Genomic DNA, 16,134 nt, shown 5'->3' with positions numbered 1-16,134 from the left:
CTTGATCCCAACTAAGATATAATTACCCCTTATTGGGGGCAAAACAATCCTATTGGGTTTAATTAATGTTTTTTTGATTTCTTAGTAGACTTAAGGTATGGAGATCCAAATTACGGAAAGACCCCTTATCTGGATTACCCTTGGTCCTGAGCATTTTGGATAACGGGTCCTATACATGTACATTATAAGCCTATTGGTAACTGTAGTGCTGCACTTTGTGTTTCCCTGTTTATCCGACTCAACCCAGTCGGGTCAGGGTAACTCCCAGCAACTCCCCACAGAGCGGATAGGCCCAAGCTGCGTTAGTGAAGGAAAGGGTGTAGTTGAACAATAACTCTTAGGTTGAATAAATCAATTGGGCGCAAGTGATTTTTTAACAGTTAACTGCAACTTTATTTAAAAAAAAGGGAGGATAATGGTGCTAAGTTATCGTTTAAAGTCTATTTGCATCTGGCTATTAATGTTGCTCAAATGAGGTAGAACACTAAATAAGTAGAATATTGCTCATAGATGAAACCTTGCAAGATGCAGAGACGCCCAGTGGATGCCATTCAGGAGCTGGGAGGATATCCTAGGTCCCTTTCCACTGTCTATTCTAGGCCAGTATTGCCTGGGGGAGAGGGTCAGACTGGGCCGGCAGGGCACCAGTGAAAAACCCTTGTGGACCCCACAGCCCCAGCTGACCCAGTCCACTTTCTCTGCCAACTGCAGCCACAAGGAGGAAGCAGGGTCAGACTGGGCCACCGGGATACCGGGAAAACACCCAGTGGGCCCCGGCCCAGACCCAACCCTTGCCGGCGCTCCCCCAGCCAACTGTTGCTTCCCTGACACATTAAACTTCTATGCACTCTGCGGGGGTAAGGAAGGCTCAGCAGGGGCCACTTCGGGGGGGGTTAGGGGGTGCTGGGGACGCGGCCGACAGGGGCACCTGCAGGACCCTGCACCCCCCAGTCCAACCCTGGGAGGAAGTGCAGTATGTGGTGGGGGGGAGGGGGTTCAATGTCATGACTGGGGTGGGGGGGAGGGGGTTCAATGTCATGACTGGGGTGGGGGGGAGGGGGTTCAATGTCATGACTAGGGTGGGGGGGAGGGGGTTCAATGTCATGACTAGGGTGGGGGGGAGGGGGTTCAATGTCATGACTGGGGTGGGGGGGAGGGGGGTTCAATGTCATGACTGGGGTGGGGGGAGGGGGTTCAATGTCATGACTGGGGTGGGGGGGAGGGGGGTTCAATGTCATGACTGGGGTGGGGGGAGGGGGTTCAATGTCATGACTGGGGTGGGGGGGAGGGGGGTTCAATGTCATGACTGGGGTGGGGGGGAGGGGGTTCAATGTCATGACTGGGGTGGGGGGAGGGGGGTTCAATGTCATGACTGGGGTGGGGGGGAGGGGGTTCAATGTCATGACTGGGGTGGGGGGGAGGGGGTTCAATGTCATGACTGGGGTGGGGGAGGGGGTTCAATGTCATGACTGGGGTGGGGGGAGGGGGGTTCAATGTCATGACTGGGGTGGGGGGAGGGGGGTTCAATGTCATGACTGGGGTGGGGGGAGGGGGGTTCAATGTCATGACTGGGGTGGAGGGGAGGGGGGTTCAATGTCATGAATGGGGTGGGGGGAGGGGGGTTCAATGTCATGAATGGGTGGGGGGGAGGGGGGTTCAATGTCATGAATGGGGTGGGGGGGAGGGGGGTTCAATGTCATGAATGGGGTGGGGGGGAGGGGGGTTCAATGTCATGAATGGGGTGGGGGGGAGGGGGGTTCAATGTCATGAATGGGGTGGGGGGGAGGGGGGTTCAATGTCATGAATGGGGTGGGGGGGAGGGGGGTTCAATGTCATGAATGGGGTGGGGGGGAGGGGGGTTCAATGTCATGAATGGGGTGGGGGGAGGGGGGTTCAATGTCATGAATGGGGTGGGGGGGAGGGGGGTTCAATGTCATGAATGGGGTGGGGGGTTCAATGTCATGAATGGGGTGGGGGGGAGGGGGTTCAATGTCATGACTGGGGTGGGGGGGAGGGGCCCCAGACAACCCAGCCCCAGACAACCCAGTCTGACTGCTGGATACTAACCCCATTGATCCCCTACTAAGCTGCCCTGGCTCACTAACCCTGCCTGCTCACTCCCCTAGGGAGTAATCCCTCATTCATAGGATCCTGGTACCCCAGTATAACCCAGAAAGTGAGGCCCAGAGTAGCGTCAGAACTCCCAGCACCTCTGCCTGCCCCTCACCTAAAGCCAAGCACATGGTGATTCCGCACATTTATCAGCCAGAGACAGGGATATCCCATAATATCACCTCCCTCCCACAGGGCAAGGGTCACCCCCTATCTCACATCTTGGGAAAGATAAAAAGATGAACTTTTGTTCCATCCCTACAAGTATATGTATGAGGGACATTTATCAGCAGTGTGTAATGTTCCATTGTTTAGACTCAAATTTCATTTTTCCCCCACAATGCAACATTATTTATAACAGAATTCCTGCTACAAAACTGAAAAATTAAGACCCACTAACCAGAAACTTGAGCAGTTTGGCTTTTTATATTGTTATTTTTATTATTGTAGTTTCCATATGCAACAAAAGATCTCGGGGCACCTATACTGAAGCATGGCGGGGGATTTATTTGGCATGATAGGGTTGGAGGGGACTTTTTTTGTAATAGTGGCCTTTGAGTGGGGGACGGAATAGGGGGCGGGACAATAACATGGGGTGGGGCAATGATGTCACCGGAATGAGGAAATGGACAGAGTAAGAGGAGGAATTGGGCAGAGTAGGCAGGTAAATGGGCAGGGTATAGGCGGGTCTATACTTATAAGCACTAATCCTTTAGCGGAGAGGGTCAGGGAAGGGAGGAATTTGTAGGGTATTACAGATTATACTGTAAATTTGTAATTCTGGCCCAGCCATAGCTGGTGATTTACCTGGACCTGAACAGTGAGCTTAATGGAAGCACCTGGCATATGCCCTTTATCCTACTGATATTCATCAACTGATCACTAAAGTCTGTGGAGCTCTATTGGTTGGTGAACTGCAAGTCCCAGCTTGTTATCCATAGCAGGAATCTCATAAAATGTCATCAAACCCCATGTAACTCTGCTGGGGAATTCTTATAACATTAATGACTCTATTTAACCAATGGCAGCCAAAGATCAGTTAGCTTTGGTCACTTTATTGCAGATAGAATCATAAAAGAAAATATATGATTGGTTGCTATGGGCTGTTGCACTGGAGTAATATGGCACCTACAATGTCGCTTCAGTGTTTTGTTGTGGAGTTGCTGCATGATGCAATGAACTCATTTCTTATGTTAGTAATGTTAAAATGGGCCTGTCCTGTTTCTCAACTATCCTGTATGCAATATCTTGGCTGAGCGTGAAGTCTAAAATGGAGTCAGTTTGCTGATTTAGGGGAAGCAGAAAGTACAGAAAGTACAGACAGAATGGAATCCAAAAATGGCCATTTTTTAGTGTCTATGGGGTTCAATTCACCATTCTGACCCCACCCCCCAATATTTTAGGGCAACTTATTTCCATTTAACTAAAGCACTAGTCCTTAGATCAAATTCTTCCTGGACCTGGAGCTCAGTCAAGTTTCATGACCCTCCGTGCTTAGTATCATCAAAACTGAAAAATAAACTTCAATAGGAGGTGTCACTGTGCACCTTTAGGCCACCAAGTTGAAGGTACTATCTACAAATCCATGTAGATCTATGTAGCCATCTCCTGTAGAAGGGGGCCAGAGAGCTATGGGACCACAGGTGTAAAGAATGGGTTTGTGAGCACAGGATCCTTTTAAAAAACTATTGTTGGACTGGGATGCCAGGGGCCCAACAGAAAACCTTAGCCCATAAGCCCACGCTCTCCATACTTGTCCTCTTCTCCTTATACCAATTTTTTATTCTATTAGTCTCTTCTCTTTACCTACTATAATCAAGCCTTCACTCCATTTCTTTTTCTACAGAAAAGATGAATGAGAAAGATATAGGCAAACAACCCAAAATGGTTGGGTGAGAAGTTGGGACCCCACTGACAACGGGGCCCACTGGGAGTTTTCCTGGTATCCTGGTGGGCCAGTCCAAGGCCAGTTCCTATGCTCTAGGTACTTCATCACACTCAGATGCGATAGGCAGGATATACAGTACTGCAGGGTCAGACTGGGGGGTGCAGGGCCCACCAGGGCTATCACTCCTGGGGCCTCGCACACCCCAAGGTGCCTCCTCCAGTAGCGTCCCGTGCATCCCACGTCCTCCCCTGAACGCGCATATGTGAAACGCGTCAGGGGAGGACATCGGAGGCCAGATGAAGCAGCAATAGGGTCAGATCTGGGCCGCTGGGGCCCTCCGGGTATTTTCCCGGTGTCCCGGTGGCCCAGTCCGACCCTACAGTACCTGTAGTTACTTAGGAATATACCCATGCCAAAAAAAAGCAAAAGAAGACAACTGCGCTTATATCAATCAGATTTACTTGTAATTTGTAATTAGCTCATTATTTACAGTATTTACAGAATGTTGACACTTTCAGGGGCCATTTATCAGAAGGGTAGGGGCACACGTGATGGAAATAGAGGAAAGCGTGCATTTGTGGGCCAAAATCCGCTCAGTGTAGCTGCACACAGGGTGGCCCAGTAACTGTCTGTGGCGCTGCCCAGTACTGCGGATAGGAGCTCATCTGCTTTTCTCAGTATAAAGCTAAGAAAAGTGGCTCATCCGCCATTCGTGCCCCTGCCCTAAGGGCTGAAAAAGCACCCAACAGGTCTCTGTGCTATAAAAAGTATCACCAAGACCCGCGCCAATCCATATAGGCCGGAAGACAGGGAGCAAAGTGCAAAAAAAATGGAATTGCGTCTGTTTTTGTGCACTTTGCACCCTGCTTTCCACATCATAAATGAGCCCTTTTATATATAGTGTTTGTCTAAGACCAGTCTTGGCTTTATCATATAATGAAAGGCCTTTGATTTTCATGATATGGAAATTATATAGTTTACACCAAATATAGAATGAAGGGGCCTTTTTAGATTAAGAAAGATAGTGGAAGAAACACAAAGTAGAGCATTGGCAAGAAAACCCTGTTACCATATAAAATGTCACATACATTGGGTTCACAAAGTTATATGGACATGGCGGTGCTAATTTAGTGGTGTATCTCTTTGGAAACAACAACAGTACTTTCATGAGGAAGGGTATCCCCATATAACACTTTATAATACTTTATAAATTCCTTCTTGATCTCAGACCAGGTTCGATTCGGACACTGACTTTGTTGACTTCGTTTGCTTGGTGTCTGTATGGAGCGAGTCCTCGCTGAAGGCCTTCTCGAAAACAGACTGTATAGAAGTCATGAACTTATTCTTGAAGTCTCTGCCCATGAAGACATACAGGAAAGGGTTGACACAGCTGTTGAGAAACGCCAAACTGGAGGTGATGGGTGTTCCAATAAGCAACACTGTTCCGTAATTGGCATTGGGGTTGGTGTATTCAGTCATTTCCAGGAACGAGAAGACGTGGTAGGGAAACCAGCAGACAAAGAACGAAATCAGCACGGCTATGATAATTTTGAAAGGCTTGGAAGATGTGGCCATGCGATTCCTTTGGAGTTTTAGTGCAATCACCGTGTAACAGAAGATAATGACTGAGAAAGGAATCAGAAATCCTACAAGGAATCTTATTATCACTGTGGCCTTGATTCTTTGTATTCCCAGATCAGTAAAGGTATTATCCTTATCATAACCAAAGTTATTGTAGCAAAGGACGAAGTCACGGTGCCGAAATGTGTCCCTAAAAATAAAATAAGGCAAACTGAAACACAGGGCAAAGAACCACACAGCCAGAGCCACAAAGGAGGCCAGACGGGGGGTCCTGTGGTTCTGAGACCAGACTGGAAACACCACTGAGATGCAACGGTCAACACTAATGACGGTGAGTAGGAAGACGCTGGCAAACAAGTTGATGAATGCAATGCTACTGTTCAACTTGCACATAAACGTGCCAAAGGGCCAGTGGAAATCAAGGGCAATGTAGGCCACGCTGAGCGGAAGGAAAAGGGTGAAGATGAAATCAGCAATGGCCAGATTAACAAACCATATAATATTGACCGTCTTCTTCATCTTGAAGCCTGCAATCCAGATGACAAGGCCATTCCCGGTAGTCCCGAGTAAGAAGGCCACGGAATAAACCAACATGGAGGAGATGTGCATAATTTTTTTGATGAGACGGGTTTCTTGGTCTTCTTGATATTCATCATCATCATAGTGAGACATTGCAGTAGGGGTCGTGTCAGAAAACATGGATGTTGGATATGTGACGTTGTCCATTTTGATATCTACATAAAAAAAACAGACATGAAGCAGTCAGTACATTCTTCTGTTACTCTTATAACCAAATCAATAACCATATATCAATATGGGATGAAACTAAAGAGCCCAGGGAAGGGTGAATAAGTTATAGCCAACTCTAATCCCAAAAGCCAACTTTGTGCTACTTTTGATGAAAATGGCACTTGCAACTGTCAGCCAAAGATAATTATTGGAACATAAATCAGTCCAGCTGAAGCATCCCAACATTTAACGGGGATCCATCTCTATGCCCATATAAGATTTTGTCATTGATAGTAAATATATGGTGTCACTAGGTGGGGTTTAGCGTCATGCCATAAAGTGAGCATTCAGTTGGGTTCTTATTATTACAGTTGAATAGAAAGGTTCATGTTTTTCCAATGCATTACTCCTGTGAGCCCTATTTAAATAAGTCATGGCTGGAGTTTTGCAGGAAAGGGTGGTGTAATAGACATTAAGACAGGCTTAGAGACCCCTGAAGAAGGCTATCATTTTAAAAATTTGTTTGGCCCCTGTGGCCTATGCAAAGGATATGTCTGTAGGGTTTCCACATTCTATGGAATAAATCCTGGTCTTTCTATTTTCTTTCCACCCTGGGCAATAAGTGTAATTTTTACTGGTTGGGCCAGTAATACACTGGCAAGGTGGCCACCCTATCTGTATGGCACAGAGTCCCCTTCACAATATATGAGGCTTATCACCATGTTTATGGCAGGTTTAGAGCTCTGACATGCTGGGAACTATCCCTCCCCACATCAGAATAATAAACTAGCCTATATGCACTCTGTTGGTTCCACCTCACCCATTTGCTGCTGATCAATTTAGACGCTTTATACTTGGCTCCATACAAATCAGTGCAGTCCGCAGCAGTTTTTTATGTAACCATGGATAATTGTACTTTATTCTACTTTATGGGGGTTATGTAATAAAAACACACAAAGTTGCACAGGTGCAGCAACGTATAGCAAGCAATAAGCAGGTAGCATTTACCCATCACCTGTCCAAAAGCAAACACCTTATTGGTTGCTATGGGTTACTGCACCTGGGCAAACTTAGTGCCTTTTTATTACATATGGGGTTATCACTTTACACCTTGACTCTTGGCCTTTCTCTTGCCCCTCCCAATAATTTATCCATGTGTTCTACTATGGGCCTCACCTTACAGACAAATACATGTAGGGTGCTGGCTATAGAGTGCCCTATCTAGGTTTCTAATCATTTAACTGCCATTGTCTTGCTTCCTAATACTACAACCCCCTTGTGTTCTACAGCCAGAGATGCTCCCCAACATCTCCACTACAACTGGCAAATCAGTTGGCATGAAGCCCCTAAGGGCCTTGCACCCTGTCCTTTCATCTCCTACTTCCCAATGTTTCTAAAGCAAGCCTTTCTCCCTTTGTATCCTCCATTGCTCCATCTCCACCCAACTTCTCTGGCCCCCATCAGCAGCTGCTCAGTGTTCCAATACTGCATACACCAGACCAGACACATACTAGTCCTACCAGGTTCATTGTAGGACATCTTCCAGCAATTTGCATCTCCTGCATGCAGCTTTCATGTCCGTTGTTGACTTTTAGACCAAATCCACACAAAACATATGGAGAAATCACACTTATGGGTCACAGTTAGAACTTATTTTCAAATGAGAATCTTACCCTTCGTCTAGGTGGGTCCGGGTGCTCATGCCCCAGACCTTCAGCTTAGGGAGCCAATAGTAAAATCACAAATAGAGTTAGTTGGCAGGCACTAAAAAGCAAAAATAGATAGCCTTACCCTTTGGTACGAAACGCGTAAAACTATCTATTTTGCTTTTTATGTATGGATAAATAAACTATGTGAGTTCTTATTTTACAACGCTGCTTCCTGACAACTTTTTTGTTCCTTGATATCCGGATGTGCCTGCCAACTAACTCTATTTGTGATTTTACACAAAACATCTGCACAAACTAGGATCCATTCTGCTGCCACCCAGTTATCTGCCTCAGTTGTGAGGCAACAGGGGTCCTACATACCTGCTCAGACTTCCTTTATCCTCCTTCCTCTATAAACTGTCAGTCTCCTTGTATGCCCTATCAGTCCACCTCCCTCTTTACCCTAAAAGTCTCCCAAACTCTAAGCTAGGGTTAGGGTGGATGATGGAGGAAGGAGACAGGATGGAGGTAGGAGTTTGACAGGTTGGTGAACAATGGACGAAGGAAGGAGGAGAAAGGAATCTAGAACAAACAGGGAGGAGAGCGGGGAGTAATAGGATCACACAGGAGGTATTAGTGGCACATTCAGAAGGCAGCATGGAGAAGGATGAAGATGCTGGAGGGTCAACAGGGATAGGGTACAAGGGACACAATGAAATCATGCATAGATATCATAAAAGGGACACTGTACAGGAAATATTATATGCCAATATATCAAACTACATGGACATAACAACAGAGAGTAATTTCATCAAAATTATATCAACATTTGCCATTACTCCTCCCCACAGTCCTCAGATGGGGCCCCCTTAGTGTTAACCTGATAGGTGACAATAGAATGGAATGGTAATGTTAGTGTCCCAGAATGTATGTGTGAGTTCTACCTCTTGAGTGAGTTGTGCCTGTGTGTGTGTTGTGCCCCTCACTGTGAATATACTGTATGTGTGAGTGGGTTGGTGAGTGTGCAGATATGACACTTACGTGGTTAATTATCCTGGCAGGTTGGGTCGTTCCTTTGCTTCCCCTCCTATCTCTGTGGCTTGGCTCCCTCTGGGCTTCGCTGCTTTATATCATTACTCAGAGTGATGTCAGCCAGTAAGTCAGCCAGTAAGTGCTCGCTCTCGGCATTTAAGGAAGTATTAGAAGCAGGAACCACAGCATGAAGTGACACTTAGGCAGATCAGATGCTGACCTAGTCCAATTTCCAGTAATAAGTTAGTACATTCCTTACTGCTTTCAAACAAACATGGAAATAGCGAAACAGGAAACCCCTGGGTTCCAAGCATTCCGGATAATAGATCCAATTCCTAATTACCCAGCTTTGCACATAATTATCAGTTCTTTTCAGACACAAGAAGTATTATGGGGGCATGGAGATGGGGCGAGCAACAGGGCAGTGCAACAGGCAATGAAGGAATCGTTTGTGTTTATATATTTGCTTTCACAACTCTTTGGCCCTCCTTCAGCAATACCCCAGAGCCTGGGCTTTCCAAACTATAAGATTCATTTTCAACAATTTCTCCATTGTGTAGAAAAGAATTGAACGATAAGAATCAGCCAGGGGATTAAAGTTCAAGCTCAACACAAGAATAAAAATACTTATGTGTATACACGGAAATATGATTTATTGCTATTGACTTGTTGGAAGCCAGGAGCCACCAATCACCTCTCTGTTTTTACAGTCCATTTATCCTTGTGGATCTGGATGACCAGCTGGGACCTAGTTGTAGGTCTGTTGCTCGGTACCCAGTTGAAAAACAATCCATTTGGGGGAGGAAACCCTGAAACAATTTGGGAAACAGCAGAACAGACCATTGCAGAAGATCCCAGCACAGTAAATTGAATAATGCAGACTAGATGTCCTTCAACCCTTTAGAACTTCTAGTTATATTGGAGGAGAATCCCTTATTTTCCAGTCTTCCATTCATCTGGAAGATTATTGAAGCTGAAATTAACTTAAGCCACAAAATGAAACTTGTGTGTACGCACACAAACACTTCAACACTCTTGGGGTTATTTAGAATTACTGGGAGAAAATATGAGCATCAAAAGGCCGTGCCCCTTGGTGCCCATTTAGCTTCTCCTGTTAGTCTGCCCCACTCTGTACCTTGTCCTGCATAGAGATCTGGTGTGAGGTGCAGACCCCCACATCAGTGGTACAAGCCAGCCCTGTCCTTACCACCTTCCCTAAGGTGTTTTTCCTCTACTGCTCCCTAATTAGCTTGTTTTAATGAGTAAATGTGCCATACATGGTAAGATCCGCTCACTTGGTGAGGTCCTAGGGCCATATGGACCAAGAACTCCATCAATGAGCAGTTGCAACCCCCGATTCAACAGGAAAATCTATCGAGATCTGGCCAATTTTAGACCAAATATCGGTCGGGTAGGCCCTTCTTGGGTGCCCATATACGGGAAAATAAGTTACCAAATCGGTCTGAAGAACCCAAATCGTCAGGTGAAATCTGGCCGTGTATGGCCACCGTAAGACATTATCTGTACAGATGTCTTTCAGATTCAAAGAGCCTATTATATTCATTGTAACGTAATACCATATGTTTTTTGTCTTTACTTAAATCTAACCAAAAAAATCCCCCGAGATTCCAAACCTTTCTGATGTAGAAGTTCATGAAAGGACTCTATTCACTATAGAGATGCAATGGCAGGAAAGAGCTTGTTCCTGTAATGTTCCTGCATTGTTAAATAATAATATTTTATTGAAAATAATAATTTGGACAGGAAAAAAGTGGCCCGGAGAGAATGTAGTGAAGGGAGAATAATGTCTGTAGGCAGAAGAGACAGCCCATGAATAATATTGCCAAATCCATGATATTGTTCTTTACTACAATTACAACAAGATGATCCTTCTTAAATTGAGAGTCACACAGTCCCATACAGGCTCCAAAGTGCAAATATTAAAGAGACACTGTCATGATTTTTATGGGCTTTTTATTTCTAAATTACACTGTTTACATAGAAAATAATCACTCTGAAATTTAAAAAGTTAATCTTGAACCAACAAATGTATTTGTAGCTGTAATATTGGTGTGTAGGCGCCATCTCAGTGCATTGTGCCTGAGTCTGAGCTTTCAGCCAGCGCTACACATTAGAACTGCTTTCAGCTAACCTATTGTTTCTCCTACTCCCATGTAACTGGAGGAGTCCCAAGCCGGACTTGGATTTCTTACTATTGAGTGCTATTCTGATACCTACTGGGAGCTGCTATCTTGCTCCCTTCCCATTGTTCTGCTGATTGGCTGCTGGGGGTGAGGGGGGGATATCACTCCAACTTGCAGCGCAGCAGTAAAGTGTGCCTGAGTCTGAGCTTTCAGAAGGAGCCAGCGCTACACATTAGAATTGCTTTCAGCTAACCTATTGTTTCTCCTACTCCCATGTAACTAGAGGAGTCCCAAGCCGGACTTGGATTTCTTACTATTGAGTGCTATTCTGATACCTACTGGGAGCTGCTATCTTGCTCCCTTCCCATTGTTCTGCTGATCGGTTGCTGGGGGTGAGGGGATGATATCACTCCAACTTGCAGCGCAGCAGTAAAGTGTGACTGAAGTTTATCAGAGCACAGGTCGCATGGCTGTGGCACCCTGGAAAATGAAGAATATGGCCATGTAAAACAGATTACAATGCAGGATTCTGCTGGAGTAGCTCTATTAACTGATTTTGAAAAAGACATGTCTTTGCCATTATGATGGGTAGTCTTTTTCCCTCTTATGATTTGCTCAGAATTGATTAAAATCTTGCTTTATAAACTATAATATATTATGTAAATGTATATAATATAACGATATGAATGTTCAGGTCAGGTTGGCCAGTGCCTGCCCGTGCTGTGCCGAGGTGCCACCAAAGGAGCCGGGCCATACCCCTATTCTCTGCAGGTAGTTTCCTACTTCTCTTACCTATATCATCACACAGTGTAAAGTAAAACCTGTGGCCATTTCTCCCATTCTTTGAGAATCTGCTGCTTGTAAGCCCCACGGCAGGGCACGTTCCTCATTGGTCTCTGTTTGACACACACACATTGCAGTTATCAAAGGTTTCCTTTCGCAACCCCTCATCCTTCCCTTTTCTGCTGCAGGACAACGTCTGTAAAATCCTGGGTAAGTCAAGCAAAACGGCTTCTTACCCCTCTATGTGATACAGCATTTGTTGAGACCTCCATTATCTCATATAAAGGATAACGATACAGGTATAAGACCCATTATCCAGAATGCTCGGGACCAAGGGTATTCCGGATAAGGGGTCTTTCCGTAATTTGGATCTCCATACCTTAACTCTACTAAAAAATTAATAAGACATTAATTAAACCAAATAGGATTGTTTTGCATCCAATAAGGATTATTTATATCTTAGTTGGGATCAAGTACAGGTACTGTTTTATTATTACAGAGAAAAGGGAATCATTTAACCATTAAATAAACCCAATAGGGCTGTTCTGCCCCAATAAGGGGTAATTATATCTTAGTTGGGATCAAGTACAGGTACTGTTTTATTATTACAGAGAAAAGGGAATCATTTAACCATTAAATAAACCCAATAGGGCTGTTCTGCCCCCAATAAGGGGTAATTATATCTTAGTTGGGATCAAGTACAGGTACTGTTTTATTATTACAGAGAAAAGGGAATCATTTAACCATGAAATAAACCCAATAGGGCTGTTCTGCCCCAATAAGGGGTAATTATATCTTAGTTGGGATCAAGTACAGGTACTGTTTTATTATTACAGAGAAAAGGGAATCATTTAACCATGAAATAAACCCAATAGGGCTGTTCTGCCCCAATAAGGGGTAATTATATCTTAGTTGGGATCAAGTACAGGTACTGTTTTATTATTACAGAGAAAAGGGAATCATTTAACCATGAAATAAACCCAATAGGGCTGTTCTGCCCCAATAAGGGGTAATTATATCTTAGTTGGGATCAAGTACAGGTACTGTTTTATTATTACAGAGAAAAGGGAATCATTTAACCATGAAATAAACCCAATAGGGCTGTTCTGCCCCCAATAAGGGGTAATTATATCTTAGTTGGGATCAAGTACAGGTACTGTTTTATTATTACAGAGAAAAGGGAATCATTTAACCATTAAATAAACCCAATAGGGCTGTTCTGCCCCCAATAAGGGGTAATTATATCTTAGTTGGGATCAAGTACAGGTACTGTTTTATTATTACAGAGAAAAGGGAATCATTTAACTATTAAATAAACCCAATAGGGCTGTTCTGCCCCCAATAAGGGGTAATTATATCTTAGTTGGGATCAAGTACAGGTACTGTTTTATTATTACTGTTGGAAGGACCTACTGGTAAATAAAACATTAGAGAGGTTATTATATGATCCCCTTATATATTTATACATAGTTATCATGTCACCCCTTAAGCGCCTCTTCTCCAGTGTAAACAGACCCAACTTGGCCAGTCTTTCCCCATAACTGAGACTTTCCATACCCTTTACCAGCTTAGTTGCCCTTCTCTGGACCCTCTCTAACTCAATAATGTCCCGTTTGAGCACTGGAGACCAAAACTGAACAGCATATTCTAGATGGGGCCTTACCAGGGCTCTGTAAAGGGGAAGAATAACCCCCTCCTCCCTTAATCTATACCCCTATTAAGTCATTTATTACTGGCAGGGAAGGGTGCAAGTCACCATGTTTTTGCACTTGCTGATCAGAAATCTGTGGGCTGTTGGAGGCAGACATATAATTGACATTTTATACTTCCATATTGAGCAATTTGTTCTTCATTAAACCTTATTTCATTGCGCCCACAGATTCACAATATTTCACTTCCTTACCACCCGGCCGGAGCAATGGGGAGCTATTTGGAGCAATGGTGAATGACGGCCTGTGTGACAGTCATGTGGTACCGGCCTTCTCATTGTGGGGAGAGTCAGATGTTTCAAAGCCTGGGCGATATTGCATAATATATGGGATTTACTAACGGCAGGTTGGGCAGAGCTGTTCATCCTGAATCTTGAAAAGAAGAACTGAAAATGCCCTCTTTACGTATTTACACATAGGAGCGGATTTATCAAAGGTCAGGGGAAAGAAAATTCCTTTATTTACCAGTCGTTTCTAACAACTTCAAAAGATTGTTAGAAAAAGTGCTCAACACTGCCCTCTGACCCACCGACCTACTGATCAATGGACTCACTGACCCACTGACTAACTGACCCACTGATCAATGGACTCACTGACCCACTGACTAACTGACCCACTGATAAATGGACTTACTGACCCACTGACTAACTGACCCACTGACCCACTGATCAATGGACTCACTGACCCACTGACTAACTGACCCACTGATAAATGGACTTACTGACCCACTGACTAACTGACCCACTGACTAACTGACCCACTGATCAATGGACTCACTGACCCACTGACCAACTGACCCACTGATCAATGGACTCACTGACCCACTGACCAACTGACCCACTGATCAATGGACTCACTGACCCACTGACCCACTGATCAATGGACTCACTGACCTACTGACCAACTGACCCACTGATCAATGGACTCACTGACCCACTGACCCACTGATCAATGGACTCACTGACCCACTGATCAATGGACTCACTGACCCACTGACCAACTGACCCACTGATCAATGGACTCACTGACCCACTGACCCACTGATCAATGGACTCACTGACCCACTGACCAACTGACCCACTGACCCACTGATCAATGGACTCACTGACCCACTGACCAACTGATCAATGAACTCACTGACCAACTGACCCACTGATCAATGGACTCACTGACCCACTGACTAACTGACCCACTGATCAATGGACTCACTGACCCACTGACTAACTGACCCACTGATAAATGGACTTACTGACCCACTGACTAACTGACCCACTGATCAATGGACTCACTGACCCACTGACCAACTGACCCACTGATCAATGGACTCACTGACCCACTGACCAACTGACCCACTGATCAATGGACTCACTGACCCACTGACCCACTGATCAATGGACTCACTGACCTACTGACCAACTGACCCACTGATCAATGGACTCACTGACCAACTGACCCACTGATCAATGGACCCACTGACTAACTGACCCACTGATCAATGGACTCACTGACCCACTGACCAACGGACTCACTGACCCACTGACCAACTGACCCACTGATCAATGGACTCACTGACCAACTGACCCACTGATCAATGGACTCACTGACCCACTGACCAATGGACCCAATGATCAATGGACTCACTGACCCACTGACCAACTGACCAACTGACCCACTGATCAATGGACTCACTGACCCACTGACCAACTGACCCACTGATCAATGGACTCACTGACCAACTGACCCACTGATCAATGGACTCACTGACCCACTGACCAATGGACCCAATGATCAATGGACTCACTGACCCACTGATCAATGGACTCACTGACCAACTGACCCACTGATCAATGGACTCACTGACCCACTGACCCACTGATCAATGGACTCACTGATCCACTGACCAACTGACCCACTGATCAATGGACTCACTGACCCACTGACCCACTGATCAATGGACTCACTGACCCACTGATCAATGGACTCACTGATCCACTGACCAACTGACCCACTGATCAATGGACTCACTGACCCACTGATCAATGGACTCACTGACCCACTGATCCACTGATCAATGGACTCACTGACCCACTGACCCACTGATCAATGGACTCACTGACCCACTTACTAACTGATCAATGGACTCACTGACCCACTGACCCACTGATCAATGGACTCACTGATCCACTGACCAACTGACCCACTGATCAATGGACTCACTGACCCACTGACCCACTGATCAATGGACTCACTGACCCACTGATCAATGGACTCACTGACCCACTGATCAATGGACTCACTGACCCACTTACTAACTGATCAATGGACTCACTGACCAATGGATTTACTGACCCACTGACTAACTGATCAATGGACTTACTGACCCACTGACTAACTGACCCACTGATCAATGGACTCACTGACCCACTGGATATAATGGGTTTCAGCTGCTCAAGTTGGAGAACATTTTCGAGAGAAAAAAATACTTATGGGGAGCTGGGGATTGTTCC

The 16,134-nt window shown here is 45.2% G+C and overlaps 1 protein-coding gene across 1 annotated transcript; it reads right to left on the bottom strand.

Annotated features, from left to right (window-relative positions):
* Window positions 1-4,442: 4,442 nt before the first annotated feature.
* LOC100491339 (chemokine-like receptor 1) lies at window positions 4,443-9,139 on the bottom strand. The gene is made up of 2 exons (XM_031906345.1): window positions 9,001-9,139; window positions 4,443-6,315 (listed from the first exon to the last, which is right to left on the bottom strand). The coding sequence occupies exon 2, from the start codon at window positions 6,305-6,307 to the stop codon at window positions 5,225-5,227; it is 1,083 nt and encodes a 360-aa protein (XP_031762205.1). The 5' UTR covers window positions 6,308-6,315; window positions 9,001-9,139; the 3' UTR covers window positions 4,443-5,224.
* Between the last annotated feature and the right edge of the window lie 6,995 nt (window positions 9,140-16,134).

The sequence above is a fragment of the Xenopus tropicalis genome, chromosome 7 (assembly GCF_000004195.4).
Source record: "Xenopus tropicalis strain Nigerian chromosome 7, UCB_Xtro_10.0, whole genome shotgun sequence".
NCBI classification, from domain to species: domain Eukaryota; kingdom Metazoa; phylum Chordata; class Amphibia; order Anura; family Pipidae; genus Xenopus; species Xenopus tropicalis.
The sequence above is the reverse complement of the archived record's forward strand: the minus strand, read 5'-3'. Positions and strand labels throughout refer to the sequence as shown.